Source organism: Macadamia integrifolia, unplaced genomic scaffold (genome assembly GCF_013358625.1).
Source record: "Macadamia integrifolia cultivar HAES 741 unplaced genomic scaffold, SCU_Mint_v3 scaffold635, whole genome shotgun sequence".
NCBI classification, from domain to species: Eukaryota; Viridiplantae; Streptophyta; class Magnoliopsida; order Proteales; family Proteaceae; genus Macadamia; species Macadamia integrifolia.
This window is the reverse complement of record NW_024870503.1, coordinates 11,715-35,631: the sequence shown is the minus strand read 5'-3', so window position 1 is coordinate 35,631 and position 23,917 is coordinate 11,715. Positions and strand designations below refer to the sequence as shown.

Sequence of the window (23,917 nt, the reverse complement as noted above, 5' to 3'; positions counted from 1 at the left end):
GTGGGGTGCGGGAGGAGCGATTGAAGTTTTCCCTCTCCAAGACTGAGGCTAGATCCTTGGCGCATTTGAGAGAGAAGATTCGCAAGTATAGCAATGCTGAAGAGCTCACTACTAATTAGCTTGATGCAAGCCCCCAAGTTGATCGACCAAAGGTCTTTAGGCAGAATGAGAAATGGCTGGGCTATAGGCACAAACTCTCGAAGTCCCATGATTGAGCAGGCCCCAGAGGAAACTGTGAAGTCTATACAACATTAAACTCGACCACAGAGCAAGTTCTAATGAATATGAGCGAGGAGGAAAGGGCGAAGATGAAGGCACCAAGGCCCCTAGGTAAGTCCCCTAAAGGTCGTGACAAATGCTGGTACTGTGACTATCATAAAGAGCACAACCACTCGAACAACCGTTGTAGAGACTTAATGGCAAAAATTGAGGAGCTCATCCAGAAGGGATATCTGAGGAGGTTTAGGGCGAGAGAAGAAGGAGGTGGAGGGAGAGAGGTTTTGCAGCTGAGGCAGGACCCAGGTCAGAAGGAAAAGGATCGTGATGACTCTCAACACCAGCGGAGGCGTCATAGCAGCCCTGGTCGAGAGGTAGGGTCACATCAAAGTAATAAAAGAAATAATGAATGCTCACGTGATCGAAGGGAGGATCAACCTGCCCGAATCATCACAACCATTTCTGGGGGGCCCGTAGGAGGAGGTGATTCCAAGACAGCAAGACAACGCTATGATCGGGAAGTGTTTTACACCGAACACCCAACCAAGATGGCCAGGAGTGGCCATGTCATCACTTTCGATGACAACGATGCAAGGGGAATACAATTCCCTCATGATAATGCCATGATTATAAACCTTTGAATAGGGGCGTTCAAGGTTGAGAGGGTGTTGGTCGATAACGGCAGCTCGACAGACATTATGTTTTGGGAAGTATTCCAGAGAATGGAGCTGGAGGAGAAATACTTGAGGCCAGTTACCACCCCACTGTACGGCTTCATAGGATCACTTGTTCAACCAAAAGGGATGATAGAGCTCCAGATCCGTGTTGGTTTAGGTGAGTTGCAAAAGTCTGTTATGGCTAATTTTTCGGTGGTTGATATTCCTTCAGCATATAATATCATCTTGGGAAGGCCAAGCCTCAACAACCTCAAAGCAGTAGTCTCCACTTTCCACCTCAAGATGAAGTTCCCAATGGAGAGGGGAGTCAGAGGATGCAGAGGCGACCAGCTAGAGTCAAGAAGATGCTATGTGAATACCCTCAAAGAAACGAAGAAGTTGAAGGACATCTTTGTGTTGGAGGTTGACGACTAGAGAAAGGAGACTGAGACCAGAAGGGGAGAGACGATGGAGGAGCTGGTCCCTATCAACCTTTCTGACAAAGATGCCTCCAAATAACTTTTTGTAGGAGCGTCTTTACAGACTGCCGAGCGAGAATGGCTGGTCGAGCTGCTATGCTCGAATACGGATCTGTTCGTATGGTCACCAGTTGATATGAAGGGCATCGATCGATAGGTGATCGAGCACAAACTAAACATAGATCCCGTATTCTGGCCAATCAAACAGAGAAGACGGACTTATGGATCGGACATATAGGCCGCCATTCATGAAGAGGTAGAAAACTCCTCGAGTCTGGATTCATAAGAGAGATCTAGTATCATGAATAGGTTGCAAATGCTGTATTGGTGAAGAAATCTAGTGGCAAATGGTGCATGTGCGTTGACTTCACCGACCTCAATAAGGCTTGTCCCAAAGATGATTACCCACTTCCAAGAATCGACATGCTGATTGATGCCACGACAGGTCATCACCTCATGAGCTTTATGGACGCCTATTCTGGATACAATCAAATCAAAATGAGCATGGGTGGCCAGCCAAAGACCGCATTTGTTATGGAGAAAGGGTTGTATTGCTACGAGGTCATGTCTTTTGGCCTAAAAAACACCGGTGCAACATATTAGAGGCCAGTAAATTGCATCTTCAAGTCGATGATTGGGAGAAATATGGAGGTTTACGTTAACGACATGTTAGTGAAGAGCAAGAAAACACCTGATCATGTAACCGACCTAGAGGAGGTTTTTCATACACTAAGGAGGTATGGCATGAGGCTCAACCTGAGCAAGTGTGCATTTGGCGTTACCTCAGGTAAGTTTTTGGGATTCATGGTATCGAGCAAAGGAATCGAGGCGAATTCAGATAAAATTAGGGCGGTACTAGAAATGGCACCACCTAAAATAGTCAAGGATGTACAACGGCTAACGGGTAGACTTGCAGCCTTAAGTCGTTTCATCTCCAGTGCAGGGGATAGATATCTCCCCTTCTTTTAGACTCTCAAGGGGACCAAGAATTTCCAGTGGACTCCGAGCTGCCAAGAGGCCTTTAAAGAACTAAAAAGGTACCTATCCTCCCCCCTTTGCTATGAAAACCTTTGAAAGGAGATGTCTTGCAGTTGTACTTGGGGGAATTTCTGGTTGCGATTAGCGTACTGCTATTGACGGAGGTAGAGAAGCAATAGATGCCAATTTATTATATAAGCAAAGTCCTAGCAGACGCCGAGCTAAGGTACACCAAGGTCGAAAAAATGGCATATGCCATGATGACGGCTGCTCGCAAGCTCCGACCATATTTTCAAGCCCACACCATCTTGGTACTGACCGACCAGCCTTTGAAAAAAACATTTCAGAGTTCCAACGCTTCGAGAAGGATGGTCAATTGAGCTATCGAGTTAAGCGAGTTCGATGTGAAGTTTCACCCAAGGACCTAATAAAAGCCCAAGCACTGGAAAATTTCTTGGTCGAGTGTACAATCGCACAAGGGGAGGAAGAGCGAGAGCAGTAGGATGAGAAGAGAGCCAGTCACGAGGCCACGACCTTATGGAATCTATTCGTAGACGGATCATCAGGAGCAGAACATTGCGGCGCAGGTATGATCTTGATTAGTCCTACGGGGTTCCAAGTATTATGTGCCCTCCGCTTGGCTTTTCGAGCATCCAACAATGAGGCAGAGTTTGAGGCTCTTCTGGCAGGCATCAAGTTAGCTCGATCATTAGAAGTATGAAGGATCTCCATCTATAGTGATTTCCAGTTGGTCGTGAGGCAAGTGACAGGAAAGTACGAGGCTCGAGCTAATCGTATGGGAGAGTATGTGAAAGTTGTGAAAAGTTTGCTAGTAACATTTGAAGAAACAAGCATCACAAGGATTGCGCACACAGAGAACACACTAGCAGACGCATTATCAAAACTGGTCACCTTACCATGCTCAGATATAAACCCTCCCATTTACGTTAAAGTAGTGCCTCATTCCAATTTGGTCAACCAGGATGTAATGGAGATTGCTGAAGACAACGACTGGACAAGCCCAATCATGTCCTTTTTGAAAGAAGGGATGCTACCATTTGACCCCAACAAGGTGCACCAGGTCCAACATAGATTGACCATGTTTGTGGTCACTAACAACGGTTCTCTGCTCAAAATCCTTCGTGGGACCCCTCCTTAAATGCCTCGTCATAATGATGCAAATTATGTCTTAAGAGAGGTCAATAAAGGAATTTGTGGCCAGCACGTCGGTGGTAGGGCTCTGGTCCACAAAATCCTATGGCAAGGATTCTATTGGCCAAGGATGACAAAGTACTCCATGGAGTATGTGCAGAAATTTGTGAAATGCCAGTGCTTTGCTCCTGTGTCCCAACGACCTACAACCAAACTAAGTACCTTGAGCATCCCAGTACCTTTTGCTATGTGAGGGATGGATATATTGAGGCCCTTTCCAATTACGGCAAAATAGCTAAAGTTTGTGATCATAGCAATCGACTACTTTACTAAATGGATCGAGGCCGAACCTCTGGCAACCATCACCGAGGCAAAGACGTCTGCCTTCTTCAAGAAATCTGCTATCTTTCTCTTTGGGATACCCTGCATTTTAATCACCGATAATGGTAAGCAATTCAACAACAAAAGTTTCAAACAATTATGTACCAAGCTAATGATCGGCCATAGACAAACGGCGGTGGGATACCTGCAAGCAAACGGTTTGACTGAGAATGCGAACATAACCCTTCTTCAAGGACTCAAGAAGCGATTGGATGATGCAAAGTGTCTCTGGGTGAAAGAATTGTCAAGTATAATCTGGGCACACAGAACGACAGAAAGGGCCACCACCGAAGAAACATCCTACTCATTGACATACGACACTAAATCGTTGAGTCCAGTGGAAGTAGGAGTAGCATCACTGTGGGTCGAAACATTCTGCGAACAGGAGAACAACTCAGGGTTGGTGAACAACCTGGATTTGCTGCAAGAATTAAGGGACCAACCTTAGGAAAAGATGGAGGTGTACCAACAAAGAGTAATAAGATATTTCAACATAAGGGTCAATAAGCGACACTTCCAAATCAATGATCTGGTGCTCCGACGAACGGAGGTGTCAGACCCAAGACACCAAGGAAAACTGTAGAGTGAAGCCAGGCACCTATCACCTATCAACGATGGATGAGAAAGAAGTCCCGTGAGCATGGAATTCTATGAACCTTAGAAAATTCTATCAATGAAATGTCAGCAGTTTCTCTACCAAATTTGTGAACAAATCTGACAAATGTATGTTTTGCAAAAACTTCAATAAAGACTTCTTGCAAATCCATAGCCGCATCAGAGGAAGCTTGAGCACATCGAAGACTTAGGCATCCCCCTACAGATGGAAGCCTAAGTATATCAAAGACTTGAGCATCCCCTACAGATAGGAGCTCGAGCACATCAAGACTCGAGCATCCCCTACGGATGGAAGCTCGAGCACATCAAGACTCGAGCATCCCCTACAGATGGGAGCTCGAGCACATCAAGACTTATGCATCCCCTATAGATGGGAGACTATGTATATTAAAGACTCGAGCATCCCCTACAGATGGAAGATCGAGCACATCAAGACTCGAGCATCCCCTATAGATGCGAGCTCGAGCACATCAAGACTTAAGCATCCCCTACAGATGGGAGCTTAAGTATATCAAAGACTCGAGCATCCCCTATAGATGGGAACTTAAACACATCAAGACTTGAGCATCCCCTACAGATGGGAGCTCGAGCACATAAAGACTTGAGAATCCCCTATGGATGGGAGCTTATGCACACCAAAGACTTAGGCTAGGCATCCCCTATGGATGAGAGCCCAAGTATATCAAAGACACGAGCATCCCTTACAGAGAAGAGCTCGAACATAAAACCCAAACATTAAGCATAACAGAATGATTTGTACACAATCTCACTTCCATTAATAAAAAAAAAAGAACACCGTACAGAAGGATTACAGAGGAAAGTATAAAAGAAAAGAAGAAGAAATAAAGTCTAATCAATAGAAGGCTCGTCCACAACAGTATCACGCTTGTACAGGTTTATATTCTTGTGACTGCTTGTACCTCTGTATCACACTGCCCTCACCAGCCACAACACACGCCTTGAGAGATGCCAACTGTTTTCTCTCAATATTATGGGCAGCAAACAGAACCATCACCTATGCAGGCGATGGATCTCAAGCTCATTCCTTTTCACTAGCTCCTCTGCAGCCAGTGCCTTTAGCACAGCAGCAAGCCTCTGCTGCTGTAGTTCATCAACCAGATTTTGCAACACACGGACGTCCTCCTCCTTATGGTTAAGTTTTTCCTCTAACCCCTGCCTCTCCCTTTCCACTGCATCTAAAGCCTCTGCTAATTGGGATGCTCGTGCCCAGCTCTCGTTCGCCTTCTTCTCTGCATCTTGAATTGCACTATAGCATTCATCAACATAGGTAAAGAATTCTCCCAGCAAAGCTTGACCCTGAGGACAAGACAATTACTTAGCAAATGATGATAAAAGGGTAAAGAAGAGGGGGAAGATAAGAAGACACTTACCTCGGCCATGTATGTGAAGGCTTGACCAAGGAGGTCGTAAAACCTGGTTCCCCTGTAAAGGGCTCTATTCTTGGGTAGCAAACTCTCTAAGATGACGGTACGAGCATACTCGTGATCGTCAAAGATAGACTGGTCCATTGTCAACCCATATTGAGATACATAGAGCTCCCCAGTGGTAGTCTCCTTTCCCTTCAAATGATAATGAGCTACATTTTTGAGTCGCTCTAACACCCGTGTCAATAATCTCCAAGCTCTACGTGGGAGAATGCCTTTGAGGCTCATCTCCGATCTGGCTCTCCAAGGGGAGGTCAGAGTCCACTTCCCTACATGGACGTTTCCTTGAAGCCACCCGAGCAATCGGAAGATCATCATCAGAATCTATTTCGACTCCAACAGGAGCCACATCATCATCACGGTCAGGAACATTACTCAGACCAACCCTGATATCTGATCCATCACCTCCCTGACCACCAGGACTAGCACTAGCCTCTGAATTGGCCTCTTGCTCCAATGCCAAGTCCATGATGTTAAGCATGAAGGTCAGATCCAATGGTGTTGCATAAAATGAGACCTAGTTATTAATGATGAAAAGCAACAACATAGAGACGATCAGCACAAAATCAACGGACTACAAAGAGCTTACCAAGACTTAGACCATATTGTAATAGGTATTGGTCCTGATATAAGTGTGAAGCAAGGACCACTCGAGCACGGCTCGATACCTTATTAAGGTCACCTTCCTCCTCAAGCTACAGAGTAGGTCTCTTCTTCGCCTTCGCCGTGTTGAACAGCGACCACCAGGTTAGGATGTTAAACGACTCCACAGGGTGAATAAAGAAAAAAATTATCCTTTCAGTGAGATATAGAGGTTGGTATCCCATCGGCGATCTGGTAATCATTCTTCTGACGACGGAAATAAAACCATCCTGGGAACATGTTGTGTTTCGCCAGAACGAAAATAGCAACAAAGAGCCTAAGGTAGGCTCAATTCCAAGGTCGATTAACCTAATAATGAAGCCCAGCAGACTCATCCAGGAATTAGGAATAAGCTGTGCTAGACACAGAACTCCCCTTCATCGGGGTTATTGGCCCTTTCCAAATCCCTAGGAACGTGCTGCTCCATAGAAGCAGGAAGGTAGTACAACCTATGAAATTTCTCCACATCGGCTGGCGTTATCCGAGAAGACACTTCCTCAACGGACAAACCAATGGTGGGATCTTGTGGCCAAGATGAAAACTTCAACCGCAGCCTTCTCGTGGCCGTGGTTTTACTCCTAGGAAGATGGCGTTCGCCACTGACAACCCTTACAACCTCACGGGGCATCCCACCCACTGACTCAGACAACCTCGAAGAGGAAGAACATGACTTAGAAAAACTTGAAGAAGGAGAAAAGGACGACCCTGATGTCCTAGATCCCATACACTAACCTAGCAAAATAACAAGAACCGAGGGTCACTTACCAGCACAGCTTAAACCGTGATGATTGGAAGGGGAAGAGGTGATACGCTTCCGGCTCGAACACTAGGGACCTCAAGCACAAGCGCTCTACAACTGAACTAATGTGCAAATGAGAGAAAGCTTGAACTTAAGACCTTCAAATAGCAGTAGGTGGATGAGCACGATTCCCTATGTGCTAGTCCAACGCTTCGATGATGGAGCCTATTCACTAGCTTGACGATTCGAAAAACCCCAGAGAAAGCACAAATGTTATCGCGACCTCACCCTCCCGTTCGATAGAAGAAAATCAACTCCTTAGAAAGAGCATGTACGTCATGATCCGTAGCCCATCTGTATGGCCCAGTTCCTACATGCCACATCATTGCACGCAAGAACCCTTCATTAATGATCTGATGACAGTTGCTGTCGTTTCACCGCCGCCAAAGCGGGACTACCAACAAGCAAAGACAACCACCATAGGAGCCCAAAGGACACTCTTAAGGATTTTACTCCTCGAGCTCCTATACTAGAAGCTCAAGGAGTGGGTGGCATATGATATACCATATATATACACCGAGCACATGGACCAACCGCTAGCCATATGGTCGCGCATATCCCGCCGAGCACATGGAGCAGCCGCTAGCCATATGGTCGTGCATGTCACACCGAGCACACAGACTAGCCGCTGGTCACAGGGTCGAACATGTGACACATCACCCTCATGAGTAAACAACGGCCAAGGAGGCCAGGGTGCCTTAAGCACTCCCAAGGGCTCCTCATACCCCACGGATTGATGATCCCTCAGAATGGCTAATCATAGTCAGACGGTTTCTTAACTCCAGGTCAATAAGACCATGGTAAGGTTTATGTGACCATCAAGCAAGCTAACCATCATCGTCCCTGGTCGAGTTAGCTGTTGGAGCGCTTAACCATGGTCAGGTAGACTGTTAAAGAAGGATTAACTTGGGTTGAGTTAGCCGTTAAGATATGGTGCCAGTTTGGCAGCCCCGGGTTGATCTGATCTTACAAGGAAGAGACACGTGGAGATGCTCTAAGTAAGATGGACCAATGAAGTAAGGACCCTAACTTTCTATATAAGGAGGACTCACTCCCCAGCGTAGGTAACACTCTCAATCGTCTGAATACCCTCATTAAGATGATTACCCTAAGGTCTAACTTGAGCGTCGGAGCCTGGTCCCGGAGCGTCATCCGGGCCAGCAACTAATCTACGTTGTGTAGGTCCGAGCAAATTGGGATCGAGTACCAACACCAATAATAAAAAATTCTCATGGACACATAATTTGACAACAACGAATAGAAAGCCCAATAATATCCCTAATTACAAACAATTAATTTAAGATAGCACCTTAGGACAAACAATCGGCCAAAGTGATTAATGTAAACGAATTCTATTTAAACACTTTTAAGTTTCATGAAAAAAAAAAAAATCCAATAGCTATATCCCTTCCAAAGTGGGGGATGTTATCACAATTACAGCAGTGTGCTCACGCTCTGAGAATGGCAGAGAGCCCTAGTGGACCGTTGAGTGGAAAATATCTAAGATTTATGAATGAATTCTTTAACACTAAAGAAAGGCAGGGCTGTCAATACGGTACTGCAGATAGTGAGAAAAAGTAATAGAATTGCTGCAACCACTGAAATGATCGCCCATGGACTGCTGCAATAATCACGCTTAAAATCCGCTTTCCATTTGTTACAGGGCCGGTTGTAATAAGCATGCACATTGTCACAGAGATCCCCATAATAGAACTCATCAGCAAAAATTCCAGTGCAGAGATTGTTAAATAGAGACAAGACCTTTTTATCTTCACCCAATTGATTCTTAATAATTTCACGATCTCGAAGAAATGCCACATCATCTGCAGAGTTAATAAGGTAATCCATCAAAATAGCATAAGATGTTACGTGGTGCCTACCTCTATAACCCTGTTGCTCGTAAGCAATAAGGTTCCTGAAAAAGGCTTCGGTGTAACCACCAACACATAGTGGAGGGATTTCATATACTCCTTCGTTGAACTTTATGTCCATCAAGCTACCATCTTCAGAGCCCTTCTCAAATTTTACACCAGAACGCTGGAGCTCCATCACACATGGTAGAGATTCTTGTGCTGTGCTTGATGCTAACTTCGTGACCTGTGGAAGAGAACTCCCAAGTGTGTAGCTTAATAGATCCAGTAAATGCTTTGGTGGGTTAATGGTCTTTTTATACTTGTACATACCATCTGGTATCAATGCCTCAAAGAAATTGAGAGCTAATTCGATTAGTGATTTCTTATCAACTTTAGGATCCTTACTTAGATCGAATAATTTTTCAAGAACTGACATGGGTATTTGGTTTTCAAGCAATAACAAGTCACGCACAACCCTAGTTCTTCCTAAATTGGAATGGAATATGGGATCACTTTCTTCTACATCAACATCATGTGAATATTTCCTAAATAACTCAAGGATGAACAACCCATCAAAGAGCATCAATTCTATGAAGTAGTTTTCTTCATAGTTGATGAGTTCTGAGTAACACCCACGAGCTTCAGTTTCTAACTTCTTGAGAGCTTTCAGATAATCCTCTAGACTGATTCTCTCGCTTGTTCGAATGAGTAGTGCCTGTACGTATCGCGACTTAAGGTCTTCCATGGCTAGCATTTGCGAGTTTTGCTTGTCACGATGATAAGGGCCGATGGAGATTGTGTCTGGAGTGTAGGCATCTTCGTTCATTTTGCGAATTCTTTTTTCGACTCTATAAATACAAGAAGTTGGCACCAAAGATGGATTGGAGGCCGGAGAAAGCCTTTTTCTGATAAGCTCAATATCTATAGAAGAACTCTCCCCCATCCTTTTATCCACCCAATGCCAACAACAAAAACTAAGTAGATAGATATGGAATTGAAAACCTAATTAAAATTCAGATAAAGAAATTATGGTCTACATACCTCACTACTGCAAATACCAAAAAATATGAATAATTATTCACTTTTTTGTTGTTAGCTAGGTTTCTTGCAGATCTAATAACACCTGATGAAGGTAAATGGACCTCAAGAACACCAAGAAGTAGAACAAATTGACGATATTAATGCATGCGTCTTTTAGCTGGGTATTGTAATTCATGCTACTACTTATAATACTGACTCTGGTACTTAAGGGGCTTCAAGTTGGTGTTTGACCAACGAAAACAAATGGAACCTATTGCCCGCAAGTAAAAACAACACTGTATCATTGGTCGCAATCCTCCAATATAGGTGGGCATGAAAAGACCATATTGCCCTTGCCTTGTGCACTGAAATCGATCTTATGCGTCTTTTCATTGGCATTGTGCAGTGATTTCACCTATACGAAACTGATAAGGTTCTTTCTCCCAATGATTTAATGGAATTTTTTTTCTATGGGAGAATGTGGCCCTTGCGTTCGGATACATAGGGGGAGTAATGATTGGCGCAAGTATGACATCAGATAGAGTTGTTAGGATGATAAAGACCCGAGTAGCCGACCCCTTTTAGGGACTCTGACTTTTGTGTTTTACCTATATCCAATTCTTTTATTTCTTTTATTTCTTTTTTCTTTTTTTATTATCCTTTTACTTTCTAATTGCCTTTTCTTCGCTTATTATGTTTGTTTCTAGCGGATCCATGTAGCGGACCGATAAGGTTATAGCTGTTGTTTGTAATGATTGGCCCACCATCATGAAAGAAAAATGACTCTTTTATGAATACTTGTTTGGACACTCCCATTGACCTTCACGTTGCCACATGAACCACGCTTCCCCATAAGAAAAATACTCCACTTAATTTAATGAATATTTCAAATGATGGAGAGATTGAATCAAATCAATCTAAGATTTGAATAGTAAATCCTCTTAAAATAATAATAAATAAATAGAATGTAATAGGTAATGAACTATTTTGGACTAATTAGCTACTATTATATGTGACTTTAGTAATAGGTCAACTTTAAAAAAGAAAAAAGAATTTGACTTGGGATCACATTGGATTGAATTGAATTGAATTGTCTTGGTTAGTATATTTTGAGGAAGTAATTTGACAAGGACTTTGCATTATTGGTGGTCTTTTTTAATTTTTAATTTTTTAATTTTTTTATTCATAATCAAAGGTCAACGTATACATCTTTGATAAAATATGAAAGAGCGTTACTAAAAATAAAATATTAAAGAGAAAGTGAATGTTTCCGGATCGTGCGGCCCTTGCGTCCACACACAAAAAGCAACAAAATACAAAAAAATGACAAAATAGCACTCGCACCCTTGTGAAATTAAAAAAGACATATCCTTATTGTTGATTCCCATGGCATGAAAAGACCATGTTGCCCCTGCCTCGTGCATTGAAATCGATCTTATGCGTCTTTTCATTAGCATTGTGCAGTGGTGTTACATATACCAAACTGATAAAGTTCTTTCTCCCAATAATTTAATGGGATTTTTTTTTTTTCTATGGAAATATGTGGCCCTTGCGTCCGAATACATAGGGGGAGTAATGATTGGCGCAAGTATGACAATAGATAGAGTTATTTGGATGATAAAGACCTATGTAGCCGAACCTTTTTAGGGACTCTGACTTTTGTGTTTTACTTATATCCAATTCTTTTATTTCTTTTATTTTTATTTTTATTTCTTTTGTTTATTTTTTTATTTATTTTTTTATTTATATTTACATATTATTTTATTTTTTTTACTTTTTACTTGCCTTTTCTTCTCTTATTATGTTTGTTTTTAGTGGATCCATGTAGCGGACCCATAAGGTTATGATTGTTGTTTGTAGTGATTGGCCCACTATCATGAAAGAAAAATGGTTTTTTATGAATACTTGTTCAGACAACTCCATTAACCTTCACGTCTGGCACATGAACCACGCTTCCCCATAAAGAAAAAAACACTCCACTTAATTTAATTAATATTTCAAATGATGGAGAGATTGAATCAAATCAATCTAAGATATTGAATAGTAAATCCTCTTAAAATAATATAAATAAATAGAATATCATAGGTAATGAAATGTTTTTGACTAATTCACTACTATTTTATGTGACTTTAGTAATAGGTCAACTTTAAAAAAGAAAATAGATTTTGACTTGGGATCACATGGGATTGGTTAGTATATTTTAAGGAAGTAATTTGACAAGGACTTTGCATAATTGGTGAAGTCTTTTTTTTACTTTTTTTTTAGATTCATATTAAAAAGTGACGTATGCATCTTTCATAAAATATGAAAGAACGTTACTAAAAATAAAATATTAAAGAGACTCGGTCGTGCGGCCCTTGCGTCCACACACAAAAAGTGACAAAATAGCACTCTCACCCTTGTGAAATTAAAAAAAGATATATCCTTATTGTTGATTCCCATGTGTGCTCCTGATTGTCCAATGTTAACTTGGGGGCCACTTGACCAGAGAGTTTTCTTTACTCCATATTAAAAACTAGGAGAAAAATTATCACTACCTTTGTGTAGTCCCACATAGTGTGGGAACCAACAGCAATGCACACCAGGGATCCAAACAAGGGGTGAGGGAGGTCCATTCATGCCTTCTTGTGCCTAGATCAACAGCCATGCAATTGGTTAGTGGTCTCTTGCCTTAACAATTATATGAAAAAACAAAAGAATTGTCAAAACAACACTGCATTCACTTGCTCTTCTACCTTTCTAAACCAGTGGATCCCCCCTTCTAATGGGCTACTTGGCCTGAAGGAGAGAATAATTGAACCCTTCATTGTCTTTTATTTTATTTTGGTAAGATGAACCCTTCACTGTCATTCTCACCAATAATGCAAAGTCTTCATCCAATCCCTTCCTTAAGACATACCAATCAATATAATCCAATATGACCTAAGACAAAAGTCCCCCGTTTTTTTTTTTGGGTGCTGAAATCACAAATGAATATTAAAAAAATGATTTTTTTTTTGGGTAAAAAAAAAAAAAAAAAAAAAAAAAAAGGAAAAATGAGAGCTTACAAAAGTAAACCTGTTGAACCGCTATTCCATCTTCGGCATAACCATCAATAGGGATAATGATTCAGTCAAAAGAAAATTACAAAAACTAATATCTCAGTCTTTATTAAAAGTCCCATTTTAAATCATGATTAATGAATTGAGCTCTATTCCAAATTTCAGAACTTCTTGTTGCTGCAATGTGTCTTTCTAATTTATCTGCAACTGAGTTAATTTCACTGTAACAATGCGTGATTTTTCAAATGATGTTGTCCAGGTATGGCCTGAGATGCCACCATATTCATTCAAAGCACCACATAATCACATAATTTCAAACACAACTCACAACTGCCTGAGAGTTGCATTCAATCCACAACTTGTCAACTCCTTTGTCCCTAGTCATTTTTAACCCAATAAACAAAGCAGAGAATTCCGCCATATAATTTGTGCCAAATGCCTTCATATTGGGCAAAGCAACTTAGAGTGGTACCACTTCATCTCTCAGCACTCCACCTACTCCAAAATATCTTGGATTACCGAATGAGCATCCATCAATGTTTAACTTGTAGTAACCTAGTGGTGGATGGTTCCAAAATAGCTCCATAATATTTTTTGTTGGCGATTTGGCTATTACCATGTACCATCAGTTTTTGGGTGAGAAGGAGGTCTACCACAGAAGATATATTCATAGAGACCTGAGAAGAGAAATCTTGTAGGTCGCAAAGGATAGATGCCACCACATAAGATTTCATTTGATGCTCATTTTAAAGGATAGATGCACCACATTTTCGAATTTTTACAACAGTAGGAGGGGAACTAAAATTCGATAGGATTTTGGTTCACACGTCATCTTGCGTATTTTAACATTTTTGGTACTCTGAAATTGTTGCTATTTACATAACCAAGAAGCCATAAAAGGAAGAGAACCCCATATGGCAAATGACAAATTCAGTCATGTGTTGTCCCTCTTTCTTCTTTGGATATGATTACATGGAGGATCACTCACTAGTTCAGAGAAATAAATTCGGTGGCAGACATTCTGGCAAGCACGATGCGTGTGAATTGACGACAACAGAGACCATCACCAGAGGTGAGACCATTGGCACAAGCTCCCAGAGAAGAGATTTAATCTTTGGAAGGGATTTACAAGACCAGATTCTTTTCTAAACTAGATTAGGGATACGCTGCCATTTGCTGGTTGGAGGATGAATCCCCGCTGGTTCACTTGAAGATGATATGCCAATTTGATTAAGTGCCATTTTTAGAGGCCTCGCCATGTTAAAGAATCTGTTTTGGGGGTGATGACCCTGGAGGTGGACTAGCACACGATAGGGGAAGACAACTCCGGCTGATTGATTTTTGGAAGGCCTTCCCTTCCTCGGTGCCGGCAGTGTCCATTGGAGACATTATGGAGGAGGGGGGAAGTGGTTCTGTGGCCATTACAGGGGTGGCAAGGAAATCATATGCCTCCATTGTTGGTTCAGAAGAGCTTGCTTTGGACAAAGGGATACAGAGTGGGAATCACCCTGCTCAAAAATCGTTTGCCAAGACAGTAGATATAGTTTTGCCAGTGGTGGATGATCTACCTGAGCCTGTTCATGTCAGAAACTCAACAAAAGTGATCATACCTTAGGAGGAGTATGAGGATCGCTTACACAAGTACAAATTTGCCCTGATCGGTCGTATCAATTTTCATTTTATCTCACTGGATGACATTCGTAGAGAAGCCAGGGAGGTTTGAAAATTGAAAGGAAAGGTGAAGATGGTGCCTATGGGAAAAGTTTTCACCATCTTCCAGTTCGATTCTGAAGGGGATATGGCTCTGATGTGGAGGTGAAGCCCTGTAAAGGTTGGAAGGCAGTATGTTCGCTTTCAGCGATGGCATCCGGATTTTAGTATCCATGAAAAACGAATCAACAAGGCCCTAGTTTGGGTGCGGTTTCCTGATTTGCCATTAGAATATTGGCATGAGAAGGTTCTATTGACGATGGCCAAGGCGTTAGGGCGGGCAGTTGCACTTGATCACCGCACCAAAAATGTTCTATATGGGAACTATGCCCGAGTCCTTGTTGAGATGGAGGTGGGGGTGCCAAGGCTTGATGAAATCCAGGTCGAACGTAGGCAACTTGGAACTGAGAACTTATTCTGGTTTAAGTAGCAGGTGCTCTATGAGGACTCTCTGGGGCAATGCGGCTTCTGCAAAAAGCTGGGGCATCAAATGCATGCATGCCGTGAAAAGAAGGCTCATGATGAGAAGCAGAATTCTTTAGACAAGGCGGGCCTTCCTGGAGCGGTGTATGAAGAAGATAGAGTTGACTCGGGTAGGGGTGACTCACTGGGTAGAAATGATACCTCTATGGAAAGATTTGAACATGATTTAATGCCAAAAAATTCAAATGTTTAGCAGCAGTTTCAAAACGCTGAAGGGGGAGGGATTGAATCCGTGCCTACCACCATTAGTTCCTCTCGGTTTCCTTCTATGGAGAGGGGAGAAATCCTAATTGATTTGATTGCTTCAAATCACAATCCTGCCCACACCAATTTGGGTAAGCAAATATTATCACAGGATAAGGAGGCGGGTGGCATGGAAACCGTTCCAAAGAAGTTGGCGCAGGAAGGAGAGGAATCCAATACGGATTCTTCGGATGATGATGAATCAAATTTGACTGAGGATGATGTGGACCGGTCTGGTTCAGATTTAGGTTCTGAGATGGAATCGGACCCAGACCAACTTGATGCGGTTGATGGAGGAGAACCAAACCAGACTGGGATTCACTCTAACTATGAACCGGCCGTGATGCCGCCTGAGGACGTCTGCGCCGTGGTGACTCAGGGTGTTGTGAGAGTTTCATCAAGACCCAAAAGGTCAGGGACAACTTTAGGGAGCTCACGTGGTGGGTTGGCGAGTAAAGGTGGCCGTTCCAACTACAACGGAGTGCCCGTGTCTTCATCAATTGTTACTTTGAGTAGAAGGGAGATGGCTAGGATGGGGGCTCTGGTTGTGGATAAAGTGGCAGCATTGGCAGAAAAAAGGGAATGAGATAGGGGATAAAAGGAGAAAATCAAAGCAAGGTGGTGGTCAGACCTCGAGGTCTGATAAGGCTAAATGAAAAAATTGATTCCTATGAGGATATTTTTTTGGAATATCAGGGGAGTTAAGAAGGCAGCGTATGCTAGAGCGTTGCAAAAAATTTTGCGTGACCTCACCCCAGAGGTGGTCTGCATAGCGGAACCCATGGTGGACTCTATATCCTTCCCTTATGCCCTTTTTGATCGCCTTGGCTTCAGGGAAAAATTAATTCATAATTCTCGTCGCGACAAGGTTCCTAATATTTGGATTATTTGGAAAAATTTCTTAAGGCACCCAGTGGTCGTTCAGTCCTCGGAGCAGCTGATCTTAGTCTCTCTAGAATGTAATGGTCAGATGGTGTTGATGTCTATGATTCATGCCTCCTGCTTTAGGGTTGAGCGTTGGAATTTATGGATGGATTTGGTTGCATTAGCCTCCTCCTCCCTTCTATGGGCAGTCATTGGTGACTTTAATGCCACGCTCTACTCCCGTGAGAAGCGGGGTCTAGGTAGATTTAATGTGGGTGCGGCGGCGGAGTTTCAAGCGATGGTGGATGCATGTGAATTGATCAAAACCCCTTCTCAGGGACCCAAATTCACCTGGACAAATAATAGACGTACAGGTCATATGGCAGCAGTGCTCGATCAAAGTTTCTTCAATGCTCGTTGGTTAGATGTTTTTGGTGATTGCACGCAACAGGTCCTCCATCGGTCAGTGTCAGACCATGCACCTATTTTACTCTACTCAGTGGCAGCCCCTAAGCCTAAGAATGCCCCTTTCCGCTTCCATCAGTTTTGGATGGATGACGGGTCTTTTGAGGAGCTCGTGAGGGAGGTGTGGTGTAGGGACGTAAGGGGGGGCCCAATTGGAAGGCTGGTCTAGAAATTAAAGGCTGTGAAGGGTGCGCTTAAGGGGTGGGCAAGACAAACACTTCCAAATGCTGATTTGGCCCTCAAGGAAGCTACTGATGTGGTGGTGGAGGTGCAGCGGTCCATTGACCAGGTTGGTATGACGGATGAATTGTTTTCTAAGGAAGCAGAGGCAAAAGAAAAGCTCTTGAAAGCTGTGGAATTACATGAGAAACTTTGGGCAGAGAAAGCCTGCTGTAAGTGGGATAAATTAGGTGACAGAAATTCAAAGTTTTTCCATTTATTAGTGAAGGTGCGACGTGCCAAAAACTGTATTCGATTGCTATAGAAACAAGATGGATCGGTGGTTTCAGAGTAGGGTCAATTGGCAGAATATATCTCGAATTATTTTCAGGACTTCCATAAGGCCGATCAATGCGAAACTTATTCGGAACTGCTTCAGGTCATCCCCCAGGAGGTGAATAGAGAAGACTCATTGGCTTTAGAAGTTATCCCTGAGATGGACGAAATAAAGAGGGTGGTTTGGAGTCTAGATCCAGAGAGCTCACCGGGTCCTGACGGTTTCCCTAGAGCCTTCTTTAAGAAGTGTTGGGAAATTGTCGGCGTCGATTATTGTGAGGCTGTGCGTGCCTTTTTCAGAGGTGGTAAGCTGCCCAATGGGGTGAACAATAGTTGGGTGACTTTAATCCCGAAGGTGGAAGGGGCAGCAACATTGGATAAGTTTCGCCCCATCTATATGGCAAACTTCTTTTGTAAGGTGCTATCAAAAATAATGGCTGAGCGGCTTTTCTGTCTCCTCCCTCGCTTTGCGTCAGAAGAACAAGGGGCATTCCAAAGGGGCAAGATAATTTCAGCAAACATTGGCTTGGCATCGGAGCTGGCAAACTTATTACACACCTCTGTTAGGGGCAGTGGTATGGGGATCAAGGTGGATGTGCAAAAGGCCTACGACTCGCTGTCATGGGACTTCCTCTTTGCGGTGTTGAAGAGGTTTGATTTCTCGGAGGTATGGTTGAGCTGGATTCATGAGAATTTGATTTCATCTAGAATTTCTATTTTGTTTAATGGTGGTCCAGTAGGCTACTTTGGTGTGGAGCGGGGTTTGAGGCAAGGAGATCCAATTTCCCTTATGCTATTTATCCTAGCAGAGGAAGTTCTTTGTAGGGGTTTGAATGGTTATTGAAGGAGGGGAAAATAAAGGCTCTCCCTGGGCCGAGAGGGGCTATGGTTCTTAGTCATCTGCTCTTTGCGGATGACATTTTTATATTCAAAAACGCCACTGCCAAACATGTTAAATGTCTTCGTGACTTCCTCCACAAATATCAACTTTACTTAGGTCAAAAGTTCAATATGGACAAGAGCAAAATTTTCTTTGGCAAAGTTGCCCCCCACAGGAAGAGGTTTATCATGGACTTGATTGGAATCCCAATTTGTACGTTGCCTACGAAGTATCTTGGGGTGGAAATTTTCAAAGGCGCTGTCAAAAAGATAGGCTTCTCCCCTTGATGGACAAGATCAAGGCTCGTTTGCAGGGATGGAAGGGCAAACTGCTATCCATGGCAGGTAGGGCTGAACTGATTTGGTCTGTCATCTTAGGTATGCCTATCCATAACTTTTCAGTTTATTGGTGGCCTGAGTTGGTGATAAAGTAGTGGAGCGATGGATCCGAAACTTCTTGTGTTTAGGGGAGATTGATATAGTGAAGAAAATATCGGTTAAGTGGGAGGATGTGTGTAGACCCATGTCTGAAGGGGGCCTAGGAATCAGAAGACTTAGGGAGGTGAATTGTGCGGGGCTTAGTAAACTTGTGTGGCAAATGAAACATGAAGAGACAACTTTTAGCAAGTTCTTGAGAGCAAGGTTCATGGACGATGGTGGTGACCTCAAGAAGGGGTATAAGTCGTCCTCGGTTTTAAAAGACATCTCAAAGATGTGGAAGTTTGTCTCTTCTTCTGAGCGTTGGATGGTGGGGAATGGTGAGGACATTCTTTTTTGGCATGATAGATGGTTGGGTCTTTTTCAATTGCAGAGCGATCTCCCCTCCCTCCCTCTTGTTTCCATAATAATTCATGTAAAGTAGCAGAATTTATTGTGGATGGCCAGTGGCCTCTCCCTCGAGCCTCTTCGGATTTCTTAAAAGGTATTATCAGGGAGATCAAAAATATCTCATTACCATTGGAGCAGAAAGATAAATGTTGCTGGTCCCGCTCTTCGTTAGGCAATTTCACCACCAAATCGGCTTAGGAGGCTTTAAGGAAAAGAAAACCAAAGGAGAGCTAGGCGAAAGTTGTGTGGGGGGCTGACCTACTTCCTAGTCAATCGGTTTTTGGTTGGAAGCTTATGCATGGTAAACTGCCCTGTGATGACAAGGTGAAAAGGAAAGGGGTTCCCCTTGTCTCCAGATGTGAGATTTGTAACAAGGCAGAGGAGTCGCTGCCTCATCTTTTTTGGGAGTGTGAGGGTGCTGTCTTTGTATGGAGTTCCTTCACTGAGACTTTTGGGTTTTGTTGGCAAATGCAGTGGGCAGATTTGGCAGAACTAGTTCAGTGGTGGACTCAAACCTCTAGCACTGTAGGTCTGTCTCAGATGTGGATGGCGGGTTTGATTCTAATTCCATTTTTCATTTGGATGGAGAGGAACTCAAGGAGATTCAGGGGGGTAAGACGCTCCTTTACTCAGATTGTCAAAGGCATTATGGATGAGGTACAAAGGCATGGTCCGGGAAAGCATGATAGAATAAAATCGCTCCTGGATCTGCAACGGTGCTACAGGCTGAATATAATGGCCCGAAAAAGGCATGTTAAGGGAGTGCGGGAGATATTTTGGCTGCCACCAGTTGAAGGATGGTGGAAATTAAATTGTGATGGTTCGTCTCTGGGCAACCAAGGAAGAGCAGGGACCGGTGGAATTATAAGGGATAGTACTGCGCAAATGGTCTTGTACTACATCTCCTTCTTAGGAAATGCATCTACCTTCCAATCTGAATTTTATGCATTGATTGAAGGTATAGAAAGAGCGAGGGTGATGAATTTTAAGTCTCTGTGGATCGAATGTGATTCGGTATCAATGGTTATGATGGTGCAATAGGGTCAGGTGCTGTGGTTTGTGTGGCAAAGGTGGGCCTCTCTTCTCTCTTTCCTGAAGAGTATTTGCTGGAAAATTACTCATTGCTAATGGGAAGCTAATCCCATAGCAGATTTTCTAGCAAATACGGCTGCCAAGAAGGAGGAATCTTCCACAACTTTGATCTGGCCTTCGGAGATATTATAGTATTTTCGAGATGATGCGATGGGCAGGATGCGTTATAGATTCTACTAGGGTGTCTCTATCTTCTTGATGCCATGTCCTCCTCCCTGCTGATGGCAATGCCGAAGGTGGGGAAGAGTTTCTAGGACTTCTTTGGTAGTTTCAATCTTCTTATATTTTTCCTGGTATTTCGGGTTCATTGTAAAATTTTTCCATTTCTTGTTAATATACATGACCTTTTAGCGAAAAAAATCAATCATTATTTTATCATAATTATTATCTTATATAAAAGTTATGTATAATGGAGATGAGATTGTTTATAAAAAAAAAAAAGAGAGAGAGAGAGATGAGAATGTTACGATGGATGTATGACAAAACTAAGAACTAAGAAGGATAAAGGAAGAAATGAGTATAGCCAAGCTGACTTGGGAGTTACTCCAGCCAATAATAAACTCCGTGAAAGTCGTTTGACGTGGTTTGATCATGTTCAACGAAGGCCTGAATATGCCCCAATAAAGAAGAGTGATTTGATTCAATTTTAAGGAACTAAAAGAGCTAGAGGCATGCCTAAAATAACCATAGAAGTGGTTAGGAATGGCATGCTTAGTCTGGGACTTGTCCAAGTATGACCTTGAATAGAGCCAATTAGAGGTATAGAATTCATGTTCCTGACCCCATTTAGCTAAGATTGGGCTGTGCCTCTTTCCTCTTATTGTCCCCGGTATACTCTCATCTCCTCAACTCCTGCCTCCCCTATTTGTCTGTCCCCCCTCCCCCCTTTTTTTCACTGTTGTTTTGTATGGATCCATGTAGCCGACCCCTTTAAGTTGGGAAAATGTTGAGTTTGTAGTTATATGTTCTCTTTTCATCACTTCTTTTTTCCTTAAAGTCCAAACTTAGATTTTTCTGCCAATCCTAACATGGACAAGCAAGATTATTTTCTTCTTCTTTTCCATGATCCTTTTAATGTAAGTTGTGCCTACACCTATTGATTTGTTTTGTCCATCCCCCAATTAGGATGACCCTGTCAAATGGTATGTGAGAGAATCCGATCAATTTACATTCTTTGGTTTTCGGATAACGTTTACCCAAACCTTGTGTTTATTATCCCATCTCTCTGAATGAATTCCGTTCTAATAAAACTAATAATATTAAAAAAAAGAATCAACCACTTCTTGTTCTAAAAAAAAAAAAATAATTGACATTATTCACTAATAGTATAGAGTCTAAGGCTCTCTTTGGTTTGATTTATATTTGTATTTATTTGAATTATTTCTATTTTTACAGGTATTTGGTATGATTTTTACTACTTATTTTTATTTATTATAAATTAAAATAATCACAAATCACTGAAGAGTTATTTTTGATTTGTGGCCACAAACCATTTATTTTGATTTATGTTATTGCTTCAAAACTAAGGGTAAATATGTAACTTCAACAAATTTTAGATTTTTTAATGAAAATCTCTCTCTCCACTTTCTCGAGTTTGATGGGTGTTGTGAACGATTGCAAGGTCTGGGCTGTGCTCACGGTGCAAGTGGTGAGCACTTACACAGCGTGGCATAGGTTACCCGGGGTTGAGTTGAGGGAGTTGAGATGGCAATCTTGGGTGGAGTTTATTAGGCTGGAGTTTGAAGGCGAGGGCAGGGAGGGGATGTGCAGGTGGGTGTTTGCTCGCGATGGAGGTTCAGGGCAGCAACCGGGGAAGGTTTTGGGTGTTTGCTCGTGATAGAGGTTCAGGGCGGCAACATTGGAAGTACAAACAGGGCCACAACTAATGGAGTACAATACAAATGCAAAACATATCATAGAATTACAAGAAAAATTATGATGTGTGTTTTCATATTTCTCAACAATTTTAACATTTCCCTCTATTTTTATGTATTTATGCACATATTTTATTTCTTATCCTTGTAGTGGTATTTTGGTCATTTGATTATTTTAATTCCAAAATATTCTGAAAATTTGGTTTATTCTATTTTTTTTTTTCTATTTGATCTGTGTATAATCATATTTGGAATTATTTACCACTATTTTAAGTGTTAACATTCATTTTATGACCTTATGTGATTTTTAGATTCTTATTCATTTTCATTTTCCCCATAATCAGGGCATATTTGTTTATATGCATTATATGGCATGTGCATGATTGAATTTTACTATATTCATGATGCATAAAAACATGTAGGGTCAGTATTAGTAATTTTTTTTAACTTATTATATTTCCCTTTACAGCTATTATCGTTAGAAAATTAGTTCAAATTACTGTCGAATACTTTAAGGATGTGGAAATTTCATGAAAGCTCCCTATAGTATCCCGGCCCCTTCATGATAAGATGTATTATATGGCTACATTTGGTAGTCATTCAGTTCCAGAAATGACGTTTCGTGTAAAAAACAAAATTTTCAGTTGCCGATTCATAAATGTCGTTTCAAAACAAAACACTAAAGTGAACCTGTTTTAGGAACGATTACCTTAGTTGTTAAGTTTTTTTTTGTCTTTAGAATGAAACAGAAATAACGGAACAAGGTTTTGTCGTTTCATCATTTTTTGTTTCTAGCATTTTATTTATTTATTTATTTTTTCTTTTTGTTCCAAAAAAATCAAAAAACACGAAGTTGACACCAAACGCTTTATCCCTTTTTTTGGTTCCTATAGAATGAAAAAACATTAGAAACGGTTTTTCTCGATAACTACCAAAGGCAGCCTACCTATAGGTTATAGCAGTAGAGGTACTTTTTTACATTTTTATCCCCATAAAGGTCAATTGGGTAATTTATCCGTTTTAATTAAAAATAATGCAGTAAGAATCCCAAAAAGGTCACATCAATTATGTTTTATGAATTCAAATATATTTTAAATGATTCTGGAAACTTTTCATGTACGTACTTGATCATTTAAAAATGCATTTTATCGACCTTGGGAGACATTTTGGTAAACTTGCTAGGCTTGGCAAACATTTGGTTTTAGCCTTAAAATTTTACATCTTTTGGGACACCAAGAGTGTTAAAACATGTATTGGTGTTTCCAAGTCTTTTCGGATGAAAAAAAAAAAATTTGATTTAGCCGTACATACTATTTTTATCACTCAATGGTATTTTTGTAATTTGACCATTGTTTTGTTTTGCACTTCGTGAAATATTTTTCATTCATACTTAATCCAGGTTACATTTTTCCTTAAATTTATGATATCAAAGGGTAATTTCAACCTTTTTAATCCCTAGGGCATTTTGGTAATTCCAGACATGATTTTCGCTGGAATTTGTAAACATTTTTATTACGTTCCTTATGACTACAATTGTTTGCAAGAGAAATTAAGAGAAGTATATGAAATTTCCAAAATAAAAAAGTAAACTTTTGTAATTATTACCCAATGTGATTGTATAAACTACTTAAATTTCTTATCATGTTTAGTAATGATGCATTTTACATGTAATTTTTATTTTATTTTTAGTCCAAATGGATTTGGATG

At 41.5% G+C, this 23,917-nt stretch overlaps 3 protein-coding genes across 3 annotated transcripts; 2 read left to right on the top strand and 1 right to left on the bottom strand.

Moving 5' to 3' along the window:
• The first annotated feature begins 308 nt into the window (after window positions 1–308).
• LOC122069545 lies at window positions 309–1,307 on the top strand. The gene is made up of 2 exons (XM_042633595.1): window positions 309–606; window positions 862–1,307. The coding sequence occupies exons 1-2, from the start codon at window positions 309–311 to the stop codon at window positions 1,305–1,307; spliced, it is 744 nt and encodes a 247-aa protein (XP_042489529.1).
• Window positions 1,308–8,788: 7,481 nt separating this feature from the next.
• LOC122069544 (UPF0481 protein At3g47200-like) lies at window positions 8,789–10,159 on the bottom strand. The gene has a single exon (XM_042633594.1). The coding sequence runs from the start codon at window positions 10,157–10,159 to the stop codon at window positions 8,864–8,866; it is 1,296 nt and encodes a 431-aa protein (XP_042489528.1). The 3' UTR covers window positions 8,789–8,863.
• Window positions 10,160–16,494: 6,335 nt separating this feature from the next.
• LOC122069537 lies at window positions 16,495–19,901 on the top strand (the record flags this gene model as incomplete). Its single annotated transcript, XM_042633586.1, has 4 exons — window positions 16,495–17,178; window positions 17,287–17,490; window positions 17,593–18,204; window positions 19,719–19,901. Coding segments are annotated over exons 1-4 (1,683 nt in total), but the record flags the coding sequence as incomplete, so codon positions are not given.
• Window positions 19,902–23,917: the final 4,016 nt, after the last annotated feature.